The sequence below is a fragment of the Colobus angolensis genome, unplaced genomic scaffold, assembly GCF_000951035.1.
Source record: "Colobus angolensis palliatus isolate OR3802 unplaced genomic scaffold, Cang.pa_1.0 Scaffold11, whole genome shotgun sequence".
Taxonomy (NCBI): Eukaryota; Metazoa; Chordata; class Mammalia; order Primates; family Cercopithecidae; genus Colobus; species Colobus angolensis.
Window position 1 is genome coordinate 17,433,992 of NW_012112030.1, and position 21,356 is coordinate 17,455,347.

General features: G+C 37.8%; 2 protein-coding genes across 3 annotated transcripts in view; both read left to right on the top strand.

The window, feature by feature from the left end:
• The window catches only part of GOLT1B (golgi transport 1B), a 16,763-nt gene extending 12,132 nt beyond the window's left edge, over positions 1-4,631 (top strand). The window contains exons 5-6 of one of the 2 annotated variants that reach the window (XM_011955062.1): positions 1,746-1,778; positions 2,177-4,631. In XM_011955062.1, the coding sequence (XP_011810452.1) occupies positions 1,746-1,754 (9 nt within the window). In that variant the 3' untranslated portion in view covers positions 1,755-1,778; positions 2,177-4,631. The remainder of the gene's footprint in view (positions 1-1,745; positions 1,779-2,176) is intronic. The other variant, XM_011955053.1, reaches the window with a different exon arrangement.
• Positions 4,632-12,878: 8,247 nt separating this feature from the next.
• SPX (spexin hormone) lies at positions 12,879-19,112 on the top strand. Its single transcript, XM_011955076.1, has 6 exons — positions 12,879-13,099; positions 13,501-13,581; positions 13,745-13,802; positions 14,314-14,376; positions 15,594-15,677; positions 17,721-19,112. Exons 1-6 carry the CDS (start codon positions 13,094-13,096, stop codon positions 17,777-17,779), a joined length of 351 nt encoding a protein of 116 aa, XP_011810466.1. The 5' UTR covers positions 12,879-13,093; the 3' UTR covers positions 17,780-19,112.
• The last annotated feature ends 2,244 nt before the right edge of the window (positions 19,113-21,356 follow it).

The following is a 21,356-nucleotide window of genomic DNA, read 5'->3' on the forward strand; positions in this document are numbered from 1 at the left end:
TTGTCAAAAAAAAAAAAAAAAGCCTTCAGGCCATACATGGTTCACTCCTGTAATTCCAGCACTTTGGGACGCCAAGGTGGAAGGATTGCTTGAACCAGGAGATCAAGGCTGCAATAAGCTATGATCACACCACCGCACTGTAGCCTGGGCAATAGAGCAAAACTTTGTCTCGAACAAAAAGGAAAAAAGAAAGGAAAGGAGAAAGGGAGGCACTTCCATGGAAAACTACAGTCCTTGAGGGCAGAGACAGATTGTATTTTAGTCATTGTTCTATCCCCAGTGACTAGCATAGTATCTGGCATATAATGGAAACTCAAAATATTTTCTGCTAAGCAAGTGAGTGAAGGATGGCATTTTGTTGACCTTAGGGAACTTGCTGAATTTCAAGACAACACTAGATGACTGTTTCTTAGCCTACCTCCTCAGTTTCAAAACTAAACAAAATCCTTATTACAAAGGACACAAATAAAGAGATGCGTAAGACAAGGAAAGGGGAAAGGGTCGCAGATCCCCCCCACCCTCCCCAACCCACCATCCTCTGAGAACCTCCTTGTGTTCAGCTATCCGAAAGCTCCCTGAGCACTGTCCTTTTGGGTTTTTATGGAGGCTTCAAAGAATCTAGGTGATCTAGAATTCAGCTGAGTTGGCTACAATCCTTTTGGCTCTAGGTCTGACCATATCAGAAGTGTTCATATCCTTCTTTGGATTGGTTTCATAGGTCCAACTCTGTCCTAAATAAGTAGGATACAGTAGCTTTAAAGACCACAAGTTCCAATTAGGTTCAGGGAAGTTAATCAACTTTCTAAAGTTGTTCACAGATTTTTATAGATGTTTCGAGAGAGAAAGTTCATAGCATTTATTGAATTCTCAAAGAGCTAAAGAATGGCTTACCTATGGAAAAATACGTACCACTATAAGCCTAATCCTATTTCCATCCCTAGGATAATTTTAGGGTCAGAACTTACAGCCAAGACAATCTAAATATTTCAAATTACCTTTGGGGAGAGATTGTTGTGCTTTCTCTCCACTTAAATTTACCTTAAAATTCTAATAACTCCATATATTCTTCGAGAGCAACTTTTAGTTTCAGTTGCCAGTCACCTGTTTGTGATAATATAACAAAATGTTGGAATGTAGGCTTATAGGGGTATACTCTGATTTCATTTGCATTAATCTGCAAATGCATACAGTAGTGAATGTTACTTATACCTAAAATGGCTTTTGAATGTACTGAAACTTCTAGTTACAGAGTCATAATCATTATTTGTGCCCTTAATTTAAGGATTCTCAAGAATTTGCATAAATGGACACCCAATACAATAGAATATGTTTCTTATCATTATTCATCATGATAAGTGTTTATGTAAAAATGTGAATTATGAAATAAAATAAATGATCAGGTGATTGCTAGAATTTGATAGTATAACCACCTGGGTTATATAACTTTTAATGTCTCTATCAGTTATATACAATATCAGTCTTTACATCACCATCTGGAATGTTAAAAAAAAAAAAACCCAACTGCTTTATGTTTGGGGTGGAGTAACGAAAGTAAATAACCACTTACAGTAATGTGTGTTAAAATTTATATTCAATAATTATAAATTTATGCTTACATCATTAAATCTATCTTTAATGTCATTACCACTTTCAATCCAAAGTCCAGAATACACATTTAAAGTATTTTTAGTCAATAACTGTTGTTAACTATTGAACTTAATGGAGTTAAATCTGTTTGTTCAAAGACTACATAGGCCCCGAAGAGATCCACAGTAATGGTCAGTTGAAATATCTTATTGGGTTCATTAATGCATGAATGGCTGACATTTCAGTTTTTTTATGTTTCTATTTTTTATTTTTTGTTAAGCTAGCAGTGTTATCTTCATCTTATACAATTTCTTTATTCATTGTGTTGCATTTTTCATGTTGCACCCTTGAACTCATATGTATAACATGTCATGCAAAAAACAACTTTTAGAAAAAAAAAATGTTACACACATTTATGTGTCAGAAGATGATGGTGAGTAGTACTGGATTAGCCATTGTCAGTCATACCTTAAATTTCCACAACTCTTCTTGTAAGGCTGGGTTTTTAAAATCAACATTTTTAATATTGACATAGTGTTTTATAATGTTCTGGACTTTCTTTAATTGTCTGTTTTTCTTCTCCTTACAGTTTGTAGATAAAGTTGGAGAAAGCAACAATATGGTATAACAACAAGTGAATTTGAAGACTCATTTAAAATATTGTGTTATTTATAAAGTCATTTGAAGAATATTCAGCACAAAATTAAATTACATGAAGTAGCTTGTAATGTTCTTTACAGGAGTTCAAAACGTATAGCCTACAAAGTACCAGCAGCAAAATAGCAAAGAAGCAATGAAAACAGGCTTCTACTCAAGTGAACTAAGAAGTCAGCAAGCAAACTGAGAGAGATGAAATCCATGTTGTGATGCTTATGAAACTCTTGAAGGCTATTGTATTGTTTTTCCACAATGTGCGAAACTCAGCCATCCTTAGAGAACTGTGGTGCCTGTTTCTTTTCCTTTTCTTTTGAAAGCTCAGGAGCATCCATAGGCATTTGCTTTTTAGAAATGTCCACTGCAATGGCAAAAATATTTCCAGTTGCACTGTATCTCTGGAAGTGATGCATGAATTCGATTGGATTATGTCATTTTAATGTATTAAAACCAAGGAAACCCCATTTTTGATGTATGGATTACTTTTTTTTTTGTAAACATGGTTAAAATAAAACTTTCGTGGTTCTACTGAACTCAGTATTTCAATGCCAGGTGAAAATCTGAACTAGATATTCTTTGGTGGCATATTCAAAGGTCATTCTTTACTAACTTTAGTTCCCAAATTATAACTAAGTTTGGTCAGCAACATACTCCAGAAATTCTCATACTTCTTGGGAGTCTGCCCTCCTAAGTATCTGTTTGTATCATTCATTACATGTAAGTATTTAACAAAAAAGCATTCTTGACCATGAATGAAGTAGTTTATTTCGTAGCTTGTTTCACTGAATAGTCTTGTTGGAGATACTAAATGATGCAAACCAAATGGATGTTTTCCATGTCATGATGTAATTTTTCTTTCTTTTTTTTTAATTTTAGTGGCTTATTATTTTGTTTTTCATAAATTAAAATAACTTTTGATAATGTTTACTTTAAGACATTAACATGTTAAAAGGTTAAACTTATGGCTATTTTTAAAGGGCTATTCATTTAATCTGAGTTTCCCTTATTTTCAGCTTTTTCCTTTTAAGCATGACATATCCTTCATATGATCACTCGAGTTAATTAGAAAATACATGAGTTCACATGCTAAAGTTATTTCACTGTAATTAAACTGGCTATAGTTTCTTAAGAACATGACACTAAAAAAAAAATGTGTTCTTTTTTCCACCATTACTGATTATTAGACAGTAGGAAATAGCTGTTTTCTTTAGTTTTACAAGATGTGACAGCTTTAGTGATAAATGTAGGGAAACATTTCAACAGCGATAGTACTATTTGTTTTACCACTGATTGCACTGTTTCCTTTTTTTAACAGTTGCAAAGCTTTTTAATGCATAAAAGTATAATTGAAATGTGTGGTATTTATTTACAAACATGTCTACAAAAATAGATTACAGCTTATTTTATTTGTAGTTAAATCTCTTGATACACAGAGAACTCCCAGTCTTGCTCATCTAAATAAGGAAAGACTTTGGTGTATAGTGTAATGGTTTAGTCTTGAGGATTACTGACATTTTTGGTACTTAGATTTGACTTATGATGTGTCTGTGAAAATGCGGTAATGACAAATGGAGACTCCTACCTCAGTAGTTAATGGAATAATAAGAGCCTACTGTTGTGTCTAATGTTCTTCAAAAAAGTAATATCCTCACTTGGAGAGTGTCAAATACATACTTTGAGGATTGACTTATATAAGGTGCCCTGTAGAACTCTGTTACACATATTTTCGACCCATATTATTTACAATGTCTTGATAATGCTACCTTTTTAGAGCAAGAATAGTATCTGCTAATGTAAGGGACATCTGTATTTAACTCCTTTGTAGACATGAATTTCTATCAAAATGTTCTTTGCACTGTAACAGAGATTCCTTTTTTCAACAATCTTAATTCAAAAGCATTAGTAGACTTGAAAGGGTTTGATAATCTCCCAGTCCTTAGTAAGATTGAGAGGCTGGAGCAGTTTTCAGTTTTAAATGAGTCTGCGGTTAATATCAAATGTGAGTTTGGGACTGCCTGGCAGCACTTATATTTCTTATTCAGAACCCTTGATGAGACTATTTTTAAACCTACTAGTCTTCTGATGGAAAGCACTATACATCCTATTGTTTCTTTCTTTCCAAAATCAGCCTTCTGTCTGTAACAAAAATGTACTTTATAGAGATGGAGGAAAAGGTCTAATACTACGTAGCCTTAAGTGTTTCTGTCATTGTTCAAGTGTATTTTCTGTAACAGAAACATATTTGGAGTGTTTTTCTTTTCCCCTTATAAATTGTAATTCCTGAAATACTGCTGCTTTAAAAAGTCTCACTGTCAGATTATATTATCTAACAATTGAATATTGTAAATATACTTGTCTTACCTCTCAATAAAAGGGTACTTTTCTATTAATTGGTGTTCAAGTATATCTGTGTTACGAAGTTCTAAAAGCTAGCATTGTGAAATGACCTCATTTTTTAAAAATTAACCTTATATGCAATTTTTTCTTATTTATCAAATGATCTTCACATCTTTCATTTCCAAATTGTTGAAATGTACTAATGGATACAAATAGACTTCAAGTAAGCAAAAACATTCTTAATTTTGAAAACTAAAATAAAAGAAAGTCACTTACCTTGGGCAATATGCTATTTTTTAAAAATCAGACTCTTAAGTTTGTATATTATGTTATTCAATAGACATTTTCTGAGTACCCCTTGAATAATAAAAGTCCTGTGTTGAATGTGGGAGACTGAGGAGAACAAGATGTGCCATATGCTCATTAATTGTTTACAATGTTAACATTGCTTGTAAATTCTTAGCCATGTCTCCAAACAACTTGTCCTGACTTATACTGCAAACAAATGGTGGTAGAAGAATTTGTGGTGTAAACACCCCAACCTCTTATTTTTCTCCCAGTCAAGAGTTGCTGAAACTATCCAACCTTCAGCTGTGTTTCTTTGTGGCGGAGGGAAGAGAATTGTTTTTAATGTAGGCCTAGGGATTTAAAACTGTCACTGCTATTTGTGTTGTCCAGAAGCCTGCTACAGAATTTGTATTGCCACAGGCAGTTGGGACAGTTTTCTGAAAGCTGCTATGATTGCTACCATTAATTGCAAAATTTAAAAAGTGGTCAGGGAATTTAGAAATCAGAGAATTTTTCTCAGAATGGAAAGGATCTTAAGTCTTTGTCACCTAAATAAGACCACAACACCTGCAGTGTTTTGACTGTAAATTTTATTAAGGCCAAAAAAAACCACTGGCCAAGTCTACCACTTAAAATACCCAGTAAGTATTTGTTGAATTCACAAATTAAGCTTCAAATCCAGACTCTTGTTGGGTGAACGGGAAGTCTTGAATCTGTTGTTAAATATCCAGCTTATCTCTCTAATCTTGACCTGGGCCAAAAGGCCCCAACCTCAGTTCTTCTGTTACCTGTATCCATGTAGGAGATTGGACACCAGCAGCATGTCCGAAATTCTTCATTGATTAATGTGTTTCCATGACCTTCGCTTTACTCAGTTCTCAAGGCCTGATTAAAATGTCACTGCTATTATATCTTTCCTGACCAGTTAGGCCCAAACAGCTGTCCTTCCTTGTCCTCTCATATAACTTTCCACTTGCTTTGTATTGATTTGGTTATGGAAAAGATTCTTGAGGTTCGAAATCTCCTCTTACATTTGTATCTCCAGTAAATGTTGGTTTAATGAGTGAAAGTTCATTCTGCCAACTCTTCTGTGCTGGCCCCACTGATCACTTCTGTTTGTTTGTTTGTTTGTTTTGTTTGTTTTGAGATGGAGTCTTGCTTTTGTCACCCAGGCTGGAGTGCAGTGGCATGATCTTAGCTCACTGCAGCCTCCACCTCCTGGGTTCAAGCAATTCTCCTGCCTCAGCCTCCCGAGTAGCTGGGATTACATATGCCCGCCACCACACCTGGCTAATTTTTGTGTTTTTAGTAGAGACGGAGTTTTGCCATGTTAGCCAGGCTGGTCTGAAACTCCTGACCTTGTGATCTGCACACCTTTGCCTCCCAAAGTGCTAGGCTGGGATTACAGGCTTGAACCACTGCACCCAGACTGATCACTTCTAATATATTGAAATCAGCCTCTCTCAGCCATAAAACTGAATCTAATGATCTGGCCCCTGCAGAAGTCTCTACCTTTCTGCTTCACATTCCTTAGGACTGTACTGTACCCAGTAGCTCATCAATGGAGAGAGGGATCATAGATGAAAGAAAGACCGTGCCTACAGATTGGCTGCCCTTCTTCACTAGAAAAGGGAGGCTGCTGGGGAAACCAGAAGCTGCTCCTGAAGTTTTGAGGCTGGTGTGAATCACTGATTCTCGGTTTTCCATTCTTTCCAATATGAAATGAAGAGTTTCTTGGGAGTTTTTTGTCGTTGGAGCTGGTGTTGTGAAGCAGAATTATCCCAAAGAGAAAATGAAATTTATTCCTTAAGTGACGAAAGCCAGAAATAATACCCTATGGCAAGAGGGATCAGTTGCATGACAGTCTTTTATATATATGAAATAATGCTGGTAATAATGGGTAATTGAATCCCTGAAGAAGACTCTTCTGATGTGATGTGATCCTGTGAGGTGACTCTGAGTTCTGTGGCGGTATAACGACCAGTCTTGCTGCTGAAACACTAACTCTACCATTTAGTGTCAAGTCAAACTCTCTGAGTATGCCCCTAAGTGAAACTCAGGATCTACTGCATGAATTTGGTATGAAAATTGAATGTAACAATGGATGTCAGAGGGCTTTCTCAAATTTAAAGTGTTATGTTTATACCATGTATTATTGTCCTGAGAGTATTTCTGGCCCAGTGATACAGATTAGAAGTAGGACAACTGACTATCCCATCTTCCTATTAATAATGACACCTGGCAACACTTGGTATTCAACCTCATTCACGTTACAGGAATATGGGACCATTCTTCACATTTCTGAGCTACCAATGTTTATAAGGCTCAACATTTCCAAAAAGCTATCAGTATTAGTGTTTTCTTGTTTGCATCTTGATCCAAGACCTTTTTGCTATATTTGTCCTCTGTCTTTGTGCTGCTCCTACATAATATACACAATTAGCAGCCATGTCTTATGAATTATCCTGTAGTAATGGTGGCTGTATATTAATTCATATTCACCATTCTGTCATTTTGGAAATGAATGGTAAAACATTTTAATCCAGAAGATAGTATGAAATTGGTGAACTTGAGTCTTCCCTGCTTCACTTCTATCTACCCCCAACTCCCTAAATAGTACTTATCTTAACTCTCCTCAGAAAACCGGTATCTTCATATTTTCTCTTTCCTCTCCCTATCTGTAGTTCTGGAGAAAGGATCTGAAATAGTCTGTAAACAAAGAATTGCAATATCTGCTTCAGGGTGTGAGTTCATTGGGAATCAAAGCCTTAAGTAAAAGAAAGCCTGGGTTAAAACTTTGGCCAATTTGCCAGGCCCGGTGGCTCACGCCTGAATCCCAGCACTTTGGGAGGCCAAGACGGGCGGATCACGAGATCAGGAAATCGAGACCATCCTGGCTAACACGGTGAAACCCCGTCTCTACTAAAAAAAAAAAAACAAAAAATTAGCTGGGCGTGGTAACGGGCGCCTGTAGTCCCAGCTACTCGGGAGGCTGAGGCAGGAGAATGGCGTGAACCCGGGAGGCGGAGCTTGCAGTGAGCCGAAATTGAGCCATTGCACTCCAGCCTGGGCGACAAAGTGAGACTCTGTCTCAAAAAAGAAAAAAAAAAAAACTTTGGCCAATTAATGGGAAGTTTTATTTTGGCTAGCAGGCCTTCTTAATGCCCCTAAAGCCCCTCTTAAAACTGGTAACCCTTTGGGGAAATGACTTCTTTCATCTGATTATGGGACAACTGGCCTAAGGGACTGAATGGAAGCCCTATAAAAGATTGAACTCACGTCTTTATTCATGCCATCCAACCCAAATTCTCTCTATTCTGTCATCAAAAAGTAATTTAGGCATTTTGTATCATAATAGCCATATTGTTCAGATAACCTTATCCAAGATAGCAGCTGTTTTCCTTGTGAACACAATAATCACTGACCTTGAAAGAATGTCATTTAAACAGTGACAGGTGATCATTTGTTAAATAGGGTCTGGGTACTCTACAGAGAGCTACGAGAATCCAGGTAACAGTGACAAATTCAAAACAGTCTTCATTGAATGTGCCTTTAAAAAAGGCTTAAAAGACCATTTGTTCAACATCTACTGCCTGGTCATACTGTCAGGAGAATAAAATTCAACGGCTTTACCTATCTTGGTTTTTTCTCGTTGTTTGTTTTGTTTTGTTTTATACCAAATATTTTAACTTAACCCATGTCTGGTTTTGGACCTGTAAAAATCTTAAAAGCTTTGAGACTTAACAAAAACATTCTACTGGGGTTCAGTGCCCTTTGGAAATTCTTTTAGAAGTAATACATTCTAGCATGTTACTCTTGGTAAGACTGCAATATTGATAATATGTCAAAAACATTCCCTTCTTTTGTGCACATTAAACTGAAAATGGCAGCTTTGACGTAAGACATCTGCTTGTGAATTCATTAGCTAAACTATTATCAGCAAAGTACATTTATTTATTTCTTCTTAAAATTGTAAGTTCAAACCACATTTTATTGGTGATTCACTGTCCTGCTCCTCTTCCCAAAACTTTTGTGTTTTGGGTACGGAAAGGCATTTTACTTATTTTTCAGGTAACCTAGTAATCAGGTTTCACGTGTGACTATTTAAAATATAAACACAGCATATTTCACTTCTTTTATTGCTCTTTTTTGAAGGAAATTGCTACAATCCTTAGAAATGAAAATCCTAAAATCTCACATTTGAAGCATTATTAAAATAGCATCCAGATAACCTTTTAGTCAGTTTTTATCTTTCTCCTCTCCTATGACAGTGGAAATAGAACATTACACTAATGCCTCTGGTTTTTTCCTGCTTTACTTTTTTCCTTGAAGACAGTAAAGAGTTCTCAAATTTCTACTCACATACTACTTCCTATATTCCATTCTCATTTAGTAACCAAACCTCAGTTTTCCTGTCTGCATATGACTGTCAAGTCTAAATATCGGCGCCCGAACTCCAATCTCTTTTCCAAGTTATTTGCAGGTAGATAGCATCAGCCCTTTAAACTTCAACCCCAAATGAAACTTACCAGTTCTCTCCTCAGAGTCCCTGCTATTTCTGTGTCTAGCCATTCTTCCAGCCACACAAACTCTGAGGTTTAGTTTTCAGCACTTCTTATACTCCTAAATCTTTGTTACTCAAAATGTCCAAGGGTCAATAACATCTATCACCATCACCTGGGAGTTTATTAGAAATGCAGAATTTTGGGCCTCACTCCAGGTCTACTGAATCAGAATCTGCATTTTAACAAATTTCCAGGTGATTCCCATGCACACTAATACATGAAAACCACTGCCCTGACTGAGAAGGAATTGTATGACCTAAATGTTTGTGTCCTACCAAAATTCATATGTTAAAATTCTAAACCTCAGTGTGATGGTAGAGCCTTTGCAAGATGACTAGGTCATAAGGGTGGAGCCCTCATAAACGGGATCAATGTCCTTATAAAAACATTCCAAGTAGTTTGTTTTCCCCTCCCACCCATGTAAGAACACAGCAGAGAAGACAACAGTCTGCAGCCCAGTAAAGGGCCCTCACCAGAACCCAACCATGCTGGCTGGACTTTGATCTCGGACTTCCTTGAGTAAGGAATTTTCATTGTTTATAAGCTACCCAGTTTGTTGTATTTTGCTATAGCAGCCTGAATGGACTAAGACAGCGACCACCTCTTCCTTTCATGGTAACTTAGTATGTGGTTGATACTCAGGTCCTTGTTCAATATCTGTCTGTGTCTACAGATCTTTTAACTGAATATTGATACACTTTGAATCCTCTTGCCTTCTAAGAATTTCCTTTTGCTATTATCTTCCCTTTCTTCTACATCATGAATTTCTCCTTCACTACTGATCATCCCCATCAATATACATGTCTTACAAATGGTTTCTTAGTTTTCACATCAACAGAAACCAACAAACATGGTTGATTTGAGCAAAACAAAGATTTTATTAAAAGGACACTGCAGCTGACATCACCACTGCTGGAGCACTGGATGCTGGAACTTGCCACTAGCACTGTAGCTAAGACTACTCCAGAAACTCAATATTACTACAACCCCCACTTCACCCGAGCACTTCCTCCATCTGGGCATGAGATTCTCCATCTGAGCATGCTCATCTGATTGGTGAAGCCCATGTCATATGCCCACATTCTCCCTGATAGGGAGGCGAGAAAAGTGACTATCTGGCATTTTCAGTTTGTACAATAGAAGAAACACTCTGCCTCCCAACAAGATTCATAATTTCACAATTCGTAATTCAGATAATTTTAGGAATTGCCTAGAAATGAGAGGTTTCAGATGTTACCTTAAGCCCAAAAAGTATAACAAATCTTCTATCTTATCTTTAAAAAAGAAAAAAAAAAAGATTTCACAGGCCAAGGGTGCCTATAATCCCAGAGGTTTGGGAGGCTGAAGTGGGAGGACTACTTGAGGCCAGGAGTTTCAGCCCAGCCTGAATAACGTAGTGAGAGCTTGTCTTTAAAATAACAATGACACTAATAATAACAGTAAAAAAAATTTCTCGTTTTTTCTTTTCCCTCTTTCATGACATCTCTTAAAGAGATGGTTTATTCTTGGCTTTAATTTATCATATCTTATTCACTATTCAACTGACTCCAATCTTGCTTCTATCCTCAAAAGCATCATATTCCTAATCCAGTGGATATTTCTTGGAGCTCATGTTGCTTGACCTCCCAGTACTACTGGATCTTCACTTGGCTTCCATGGCATCAGGGTCCCCTGGAATTTCTTTCTTTCTGACTCTACCTCAACCTCCTTTTCTGGTTCTTCCTCTGTTCATTCTCTGTGCGTTTGTTTCCATAGCTCTGTCCCTGATCCTCTTTTTTTTTTTTTTTCCTTCCTGCTCCTCTTCTTTAGTCCCATTCACTCCCTAAGTGTTGTGTTTAATCTCATCCCTTTACTGGTTTTAAAATGCATAGAATTCTTAAAATTCTTAAATTAATCACTTCTGCTCCCCTCCCCCCCAAAAATCTGTAGGCTGGTGACCTCTTTACTGACCTCTATCGAGTTTTGTATTTCCAACCTCCTATTTTGTACTTGTACTTGGATATTTTTAATATACATTTTAATTTTAATACGCCTATATGGCAAGTGTTAATTTCCCCCTCTTAACTGGCTTAATTTCAGTAAATTACATCGTAATTTACCCACAGTTTTATCCATAAACCTAAGAATCATCCTTGATTTATTTTTTCTCACACTCTCAAATCCCTTTTATATACAAGGTCTATATTTTCTACCTCCACAACATGTATTCCAAATTCATTTACAGCTCTTCTTTCCCTGTGTGTACCATCCCAGTGTGAGCCATCATCATCTTTTGCTTCTAATCATATTTCCACATCAACCAGCCCATTTCTTCTTCTCCAATCTCATTTCAAAGCACCTCCCCTGTCACCCACACAACTCTGCCTACATTGGCCTCTTTCCTAGTCCCCAAGCAAGACATACTCTTTGCTGTCTATATATTTTGCTTTTCTTTCTTCTATTGAGAATGCCTGGAATACTAATTTCTGCCCCAGCTTTTCCCATTACTTCACCTTATCCTTCAAGACTACCCTCTGTTTTTAACCTTCCCTAAAGTAGCCCACCACTTATCCTATCACCTCACCTTGCTTACTTTTACTTAACGATTTAAAACATTCTGTAGTTACAGTAGTCCCTGCTTATCTGCGGTTTCACTTTCCATGGTTTCAGTTACCCATGGTCAACTACAGTCTGAAAATATTAAATGGGAAATTCCAGAATTCATAAGTTTTAAATTGTGAGTTTTAAATCTGAGCAGGGTGTTGAAATCTTTCACTGTCCAGCTCCAGCTCACCCAAGACACGAACCATCTTTTTGTCCAGCATGTCCATATGTAAACACTACTCTCCTATTAATCAATTAGTAGCCATCTTGGTGAACAGATAAAAAAAAAAAGCATAGCATACATAAGGCATATACATATTAGTGGTTTCAGACATCCACTGTGGGTCTTGAAACATGCCCCCCGCCACACACACACACACACACTTATGATTAAGGGGTAACTACTGTGTCTTATTTATCTATTCATCAGTTTACTGTGTACCTTAACTAGTAGGTAACTTTGATTAAAGAAGAGACCATGTCTTTTCAGTGCATGGCTGTGTCCCTTGAAATAAAAGGATTGTGTGTCTCATAGTAGGCATTCAATAAATATTTGCTAAACAACAGAATGAATTGATAATTAAGTGAATGACTGATGTCAAATTCCATTGAGATTCCCAAACCTTTTCATACATCTTTAGCCATCAGTGATAGACTGATAGCTAGTTACCCAAGACGAGTTTTCTTACTTATTCTTTCACTTTTGATGCTGCCTTGGACTATTGATTGTTTTCATTAATAATAATAATAACACACTACTTTGGGTAGCTAGTAGGAAAAGCAAGGGCAATGATGCTGACACATTCTGAATGTCTCCTGGATGATGCAATCAGTATTTAAACAAATAATTTCTGCCCATCAATCATTCCTCTACTTCCTGCAATGAAGCTCTCTGGAGGAGTCATCAGATTCTCAATCTTGCTTGAAGACTGACAAGATGTCCCTGTGGACTCCCAAACATACTCCAGATGGGGAGGGGTCCTTAACACCAAGATTTTAAAAGCTCCAGTTTCAGAGCAAGAGTGGAAAACTCACAGGTAAAGTTATAGTAATTTCAGGGTTCTGAAAAGACGCAGAACATGAAGGTAAGTAAAGACTTTATTCACTTGAGACTTCTTAGCTATTCTTTAAAATGCTTTATAGCATTTTACCTATTTCATGTTTAATAAGTATTTTAGAGTTTAAAGGATATTTGAATGATATGCCTTTAGAATAACAGAATCATTTGATTTTACTAAGAAAATAATTCACGTCTTATTCTTCATTTGGGTGAAGTAACACGAATAATATGTTTCTAAATACGTTTTTTCAAGTGAACTCTTTGTGAATTAACTGGAAGGTAGAAGGGAAACACCTCCAGAAAACTGAGTATTAAAACAGAATATTGCGAGAAGTAAGCGGTTTGTAACTGTCCAGGCGTCAAGGAAGGAAGCACAAGATCCTATTGGCACAGAAATGACCCTTTCTGGTTGATCGCTTTATACAGGTACTCAGAAGTCTGGCAGCAACAATCTTGGCTCTTTTCCTGGTGTTTTTTTTCCTGGGAAACTCCAGCTGCGCTCCGCAGGTAATCAAATGCAAAATAAAATTTTTTTTTAAATGCGCACTCTGTGTCCACTCTGCTCTTTCTTTCTTCCTTCTTGTTTTATTATCTTCTTTTTTATTTTGCTGTAATAGAGGACTGAGCTGCAATGTTTTATTAACTGCTCTTCCATTCTCCCGGGTTATAGAGACCGTTGGAGAGAAGGAACTGGACTCCTCAAGCTATGCTCTACCTGAAAGGGGCACGTAAGTTCCAAATATTTTGCTCTTCCTACAATAATGGAAGACCCTTAGGAGTCATGAACAGATAGATGGAGAGTTATGGAGAGAGAATAATGTCGAGTTTATTCCCTTAAATCATCGAGGCCATCAAAGAGAACGGTAGGTGAGGGAGGGGTAGGAGAGGGGAAGAGTCCTTGATTATTGGAAATCCTCCATCCTTATTAGAAATTCTCCATCCCAAACTGGAGGGTTGCTTGTCTTGGTCCAAATGAGAACTCTGGGGTTGCCTGGGAAATACCGCACTAACCCGGCGTCCGGTCAGGCGCGGGGCTTTGCTCCAGGTCTCCAGGGCGCCTGGCTCACCCCGGCGTTGCGCTGGGAGAGCTGGAAACTCGGCAGCCCCTCGCGACCCTAACCTGGAGCAACCTGCCTCCTCCCCAGGCCCGGGGACTGCGCTGTGCCGGGAGGAGCTGAGGTTTAAGCCCGGGTTGTCTCGGGCCGGGCGGGCGCTGAGCCCCGGGTCTCGCTTTTGCAGAGGGTCGCCGCTTCATCTCCGACCAGAGCCGGAGGAAGGACCTCTCCGATCGGCCACTGCCGGGTGAGTGACCGAGGTGTCAGGGCGCTAGTCCTGCGCTTTTGAAATAGGATGGGGCGGGCAGGGCTTGCTCCGCGGTGGTGCCTACAGAAAGCTTCTCCTCACCGGAAAGACGCGGCTCTGATGCGCCCTCAGATACAGTCTGCCCAAGGGCAGCCCAGGTTAGCAGCACCGGCTGGAGGCCGAGCACCGGAGCTGGGAGCTCGCGCGTCCAGCCTGCGCCAATGCTGGCAAGGGCGGCCGAGGCTGGCGCTGCGGCTCCCCAAGCTTTATTGGCTTGCGGCTGTTCAGCCAACCCTCTGGCCGCCAGGGTGTGCAGAAGTCGCCAGGGAGTTAGGGCCTGAGGTTCAGCTCAGAGGGGTATGGCGAGATTGGAAGAACTATGCAAATGCTTCTAGAAATGTATCTGCGTGTTTATGCAGGAACTTTACTCAGCCTCCTCTTAAACGCTGTTAGTACTAAAAAAGGAACTTACCTAGGAACTTCAAATGTATGCTTCTGTCATACTAGAAAGAACTATCAAACGTTCAAAATCAAAAGACTAACATGCGGGCAGTTAAGGATGGGACCAGGGATTATTCTTTTCCATGCTAAACCTTTCCATCGTATTGTTTTAAAAAATAACAGTACAATTCGATAAAATTGTAAAGATTGAAATGCTAAAATTAAAAAGTATACTTACTTGGAAAAATACCAAATACCGCTGTTGAACACATAGCAGGTGCTTAAATTTTTGTTTAGGCTCTTCAAACATGCTGTGTAATTGAGCTTATTTATCTTATGTGGGTAAGATTTGTTTCTCAACTTCAGTTGCTCCAAATTAGAAATCATGTTTGGTGCTGAATCAGAACAATTTGTCTTTTTTCAACTTAGATTAGAAATAACTTTGAATTCTTAGCAGATACTCCTTCAGTCAAATAATTACTTTATATTTGGACGAAAAGGTAAATTATTATCTAAACTTCTCTTTGGCATATAGTTTAAAATTCTCTTCCATACCCCGTTTGTAAACTTGACATAACCAATTGTAAGTCATTTCCAAGGCAAGTGTGACATGTTTCCATTTATAAAAAATTAGTCTTCTGTGTAAGTAGTCCTTTGTTGAAGGCTCAAAATCTATTTCATAGAGGTTTTTCTGGTATTGCTGCATGTTAGAATAGGACTTATCTACATGAATATATAAATGCTAACAGAATCTGTATACATTTTTGTTTCTCCAGAAAAACGAAGCCCAAATCCCCGACTACTACCTATTCCAGAGGCAGCAACCATCTTACTGGCGTCCCTTCAGAAATCACCAGAAGGTACTAGCATACTGACCTATTTCACCTGCCTAACAGAACAGCTTTGCTTACTTTTGGGATTCTGTGCTGAGTGCAACACTCCTCTCCCAGAATTTCTTGGCCTTAGGCCCAGAGATTCAATTCTGTGCTGCTTGAGTGAGGCCCAAGAATCTCTGTCCTTAAGCAATTCTTCCACATTATTCTGATGATTGGTCAGGTTTGAAAACAACAGGAACTTCAGAGCCAGTTAATAAAAGTTGAAATCATGAGAATGGAGATACCTTCTAGGGCTTAGATGTAGTGGGAAAAGGGAAGACAATAAAACACCCAAAAATCAAGGCAAATGGGGAAAATAGTACCAGTGAAGGGACATTAAAAGGAGCAAGCAGAAAGATGAGAAAAATCAGAATAAGAGAGTATCCCAGAATTCATTCGGTAGTTGATGCTACTGATCACTGTCCTCTTGAAACTTTCTAAGGATGGAAACTATCAGAATGGTTACTATAGCAGAATGTTTACTAAGAATACAGAACTCAGGGGACATTAAACAGTGTGTCACGGGACTTCCTCACACCTCCTGCTCAGTGACACAGCTTGCTGCTGCTATGCCATATCTGAAACCTTGTTTACAGAATGTGATACAAGAAAGTAAACTGCAAAGTTAAGAGCAAGCAGGTCTGAGGCTCTGGAGAGCTGGCATGACCCTCAGAACTCTAGCAGTGGAAAGTTGTGAAATAGTTGAATAATGGGTAAAGGATGCTATATCCAAAGTATTCTTTTTAAAACCCAAGATGTGGAACCCCGCGATTTTTGAAGTCAGTATGAAAAGAGCTCTGATGGAGATTGGTAGATAGTGACGTTTTAGATTTGATCGTTGGGAAAATGTGCAGAGCAGAAAGGAAAGTGACCTATAATGGACAAAGGAGAGCTAATTTTAAAGAGGAGAAGTATCTTCATTAGCAATTTGAGGAAAGGATGTGATTATAAGGTCCCCATCTCAAGTCTTTTTTGGAAAATAAATACGTATTTTTTTAATTATTGAAGTTTTCTAAGTGGATTGTCTCTGAAGATGAAATAACTAATTTTATTAGTCTAAATTTATTAGTCTAAATTTATAGAAAAGTTGTTGATTCCCATATGATAAATTAATCACTAGTCTTCTTTAGTATTTTTATTCTATACTCCCTCAATATTATTTAGAAAGCTCTTATTTAGCGAATTATGGTTTCAGTGGAATTTATACAGGGATGCGGTTCTGGTTTTGTTTTGTTTTGTTTTGTTTTCTTCCTTCCCTTTAAAGAGAAACCCATTTTCTGCAATGGTTTAAAGTGTGCTAGAAATTCAGGTTAAGATGTAACCCAAACATTCAAATTATATTGCAACTAACTGAAAGGTGATCTTAGAAGAAATTAGATGCACTTTGCCCCTGGTCACTCCTTCTCCCTACCTTATTGTAACATTTAGTCATTCTATCCTATTTTTAGAGTCCCAGGAACCTGCTATTGTCTAACTCTTCAAGTATCCCCACCTCAGATGTGATAACTCATGCTCTAAAGTTTCGCCATCCCACACAGCAAACGAGTGCCTCTTCTTTTTGTCTCATTTCCTCCCCAGAACTCTAGCTCCCCTAATAAAAGAACATTTGCAAATGTGTTCCCATGTCATCTTTCCTGAGTAAGATCCATTTTAACAGGAAATATAAAGAGACAGTCCTTTGATGCAAATGAATTATTTTAATGGTGGATATTTTAGACATAAGTCAATTTGTGAGAGCAAGACACATGGCTCTTGGAGATTTTTACCAGACATACCATACTGTAGTTTCAGTCATTATAGAGGTTCAGATATAAAATATGAATTCCCCAATGTGTCCCAAGCTGAGAAGAAAAGATTTTAAACTGAACAAATCAAAACCCATACTGTTTAAATTTTCAGTAGCAGAGTCCATGAATTAACATAGCTTAGAAGGCTAAGTGTTTATTTCCTGAGATTCTCTTTGTCTTACCTTTTCCTCTACTAAAACACAGAGTGTATATTTATTTTAAACATTTTTTTTTCTTACAGATGAAGAAAAAAACTTTGATCAGACCAGATTCCTGGAAGATAGTCTGTTTAACTGGTGAAAATATACTAGATTATGTTTAATTATAGTTCTATTCTCTTTGAAAACATGAACCATGTGTATAAAACCTTTGGACCCTTTTATTCCATTTGTAATCTTAACAACACACACAGATAGTTTTATTCTTTTAGAAACAAAATGTGTATACATGCTTAGCTGAGAACATCATCTTCTTTCATTGCTTCAGGTCCTGTTTAGATGACCAAAAATGTTTTTAGATCACCTTGTGTCTTACTCTTGAGTTTCTTAGAATATTTATAATTATAAGGTTGAAGACTAAAATGTTCTTTCCTTTTAATTATAGCCAGTACCTGTCTTGATCTTAGTTGTTGTTGCTGTTGTTGTTTTCATTCTGTTACCCACTTGCATTTTGTTTTCACTCAACAGAAATTCTCCTTCTGTTTTCCTTTTATCCCATCTCCAAGGAGGTGGGAGGAAGGCAAGAAACGTGGCAGGATGGGAAATAGGAGAGTATGACTCTTATAACTCATCCAGGAGTGATCAATTAAGAAGATAAATTGGATGACTGGGGAGAAGCCCTGTGACAGGAACACTTCAGTGTGGTTGCTGAGAGGAGACAGTCATTGAGGTAGAAGGTTTGCCAAAGATGTAGAGCTTGGAGCTCCCTTTGTGCTCTTTGGGAATTACCTTGCATTCAGTTTAGAAACATGGATCTAAAAGTTACTGGGAAATAAGCAGATGGAGACACACTCTGTTGTTTATGTATTGGAAGAAGGGAACAAGCCAGTTTTGTTAGAGGTAACTCATTTTCCATGACCAAACAGACTCAACAGATTCAAGTACTAAGCTTACTCTAATTGACTAGACTCTAGGTTTTATTTGACATCATAGCATTACAGAAATCACTCTGATAACATAAGTGCACAGTAATATGCCTGATCTTCTCCTTTTTAAAAGCCAACTTGAGTTCAGTACTATCTGAATACATCCATGCACACATACACACACACACATACACACATACTCCTGTGGCAAACATAATAATGTATTTATTTAGAATTATAATATGACCATCATGTTTTTTTTTTACCTAATCAGAGTTGTTATTGACAAATGTCATAAGTGGAAAGCATTGTTAATTCTTATTGTCATCAGTATTTACCATTATTTAGTAGCTCAAGAATATCTTTATGTGAATATCTCTGTAACTTGGAATTGCAATTTAACTGTGTTAAGTCATCAGAACTCTGCTTATAAGATTTATCTGTATCTTGTTTCATGATTTCATAATGAAACTAAATTCAAGTTAATGTAATGTTGATCTCTGTCAAAAAATAACTTGTGAGCATTAAAATATCTGTAGAGCATTATAATAGGCACCTGTCATTAATTATGACTTGATTTGAAAGTAGACTTACTAGGCAGTGCTTATATCCAAGTTATCGAAAATTGTTTCCGAAATCATTGTTTTTTATTTATAGAGTCCTAACCACTTCACCATTAATGTGAAGTCCTAACCACTTCACATTAAAAATTATTTACCCATCAGACATAAACTTGTACATATTGACTATTGAAATAGTATATGTATTCAAAGAACACTTTTAACATCTATCTTATGAAATAATTCTTCCCACAACCAGAACAATCTCAAAAATGTCATACTAATCATTGTTTTAAAAGCTGTCTTGATGATCAATAGCTGTTAAAATATAGCTCCAAGTATTCTAAGTACTCAAATTCCTTGGATGTTCTTAGGTACAAATATGCTGATTAATTTAAAAGTCCCTCTTCCTAATTTTCTATAACTTTTCAACTCTCTTACGCTGTCTACATTCTATCTACTTCTAGATTTTTAAAAAACCGAAATGAACAACTGATCATAGATCAGAAAACCTTCACATTATATGGCTTGTGTTTTAAAATTGGAAATTTTCTGCCTTCAACATGGATACATGCACGAGAATACCTCGATCTGCAGGCAGGGCTTTCAGTCACTTTCTGCACAATTCTCATTGTCCTTCCCTTTTTTGCCTCTATAGCCTACCTCGGCTATCTGGCCTCCATCCTGGGCTCTTAATTATTCTTTGTTTTCCAGTAGTTGCCTTCTCTCTCCCAATACCATCATTGTGTTCCTAAGAGAGAAGAGAAGAAGGTGAAGTGGCCCTGGCTTGTTCAGATTAGCCTCCAGCTTGCATTTCTTCTTTCTTTAACTGGTTATGATAAATGAAAATGTGTTATCTTATCAACCTTGAATTACATTATTTTATCTTGACCACAAAGAAAGGGAAGTTGGGAATGTAACTTCATTCTGTTCAGTCTCTTCATACTGGACTGTAAATTCCTTTAGAAACAGCTCATTTTTAATATGATTTAATCCTCACAAACACTGTGTGAAATGGGCCATTTTATCGTCCATATTACTCACAGACATTTGGGCTCATTCAGTGAAGACTCTTTGGACCTCCCTAAGTAGACTTGACCGGTTCCTCTTGTGAGTCTTCCTTGTATCCTGAAAAACTATTAGCATAACACCTGCAACATTTATGTTCTCATCTGCATATGTAAAACCAGTTCTGTTCACTCTAACCATTACCACGGAAGGGACAGTAGTGTCTTGATCAGTTCAGGCTGCTAAAACAAAATACTGCAAACTGTGTGACTTATAAACAACAGAAATTTATTTATTTCTCACAATTCTGGAGCCTGAGAAGTTCAAGATCAAGGTGTCAACAGAATCAGTGTCTGGTAGAAGGTCCATTTCTCATAGATGGCACTTTCTTGCTGTGTCCTCGTGTGGTGGAAAGGGCAAGGCAGCTCTCTGGAGCCCCTTTTATAAGGGCAGTAATCCTATTGATGAGGGCTCTGCCCACATGACCCATTCCCTTCCCAAAGGCTTCGCCTCCTTTGTGGATACCATCACATTGGGGATTAGGATTTCAGTACAGACGGGCCCAATTTATAATGGTTCAATTTATGATGTTTCAACTTTATGGTGGGATGAAAGCAACACACACTCAGTACACTCCTTGACTTAGCATGGATTTATATTCTGATAGGCCCATTATAAATTAAAAATATCAGAGGGTTGGCCAGGCATGGTGGCTCACGCCTGTAATCCCAGCATTTCGGGAGGCTAAGGTGGGCGGATCACTTGAGGCCAGACGTTCAAAGACCAGCCTGGCCAATATGCCAACACCCTGTCTCTATTAAAAAGAAAATACAAAAATTAGCCAGGTGCGGTGGCACATGCCTGTGGTCCGAGCTACTTGGGAGGCTGCAGTGTAAGAATTGCTTGAGCCTGGGAGGTGGAGGTTGCAGTGAGCCGAGATCACACCACTGCACTCCAGCTGTGGTGACAGAGCAAGACTGTCAAAAAAAAAAAAAAAAAGAAAGAAAGAAAGACAGTATCAGTGGGTTTATCCAAACATAACCCCATTGTAAGTTGAGGAGCACCTATATATGAATTTGGGGGGCACACAAACATTCAAACCGTAGCAGGTGGTACAATCCATAAAAGGGGTCTTTCTCTCAGCTGATCAGATACCACACATTTTTTCTATAGTTCTTGTCCTTCCACTTATGAATACATACATTCTTTAAAAGCAACAATTTTT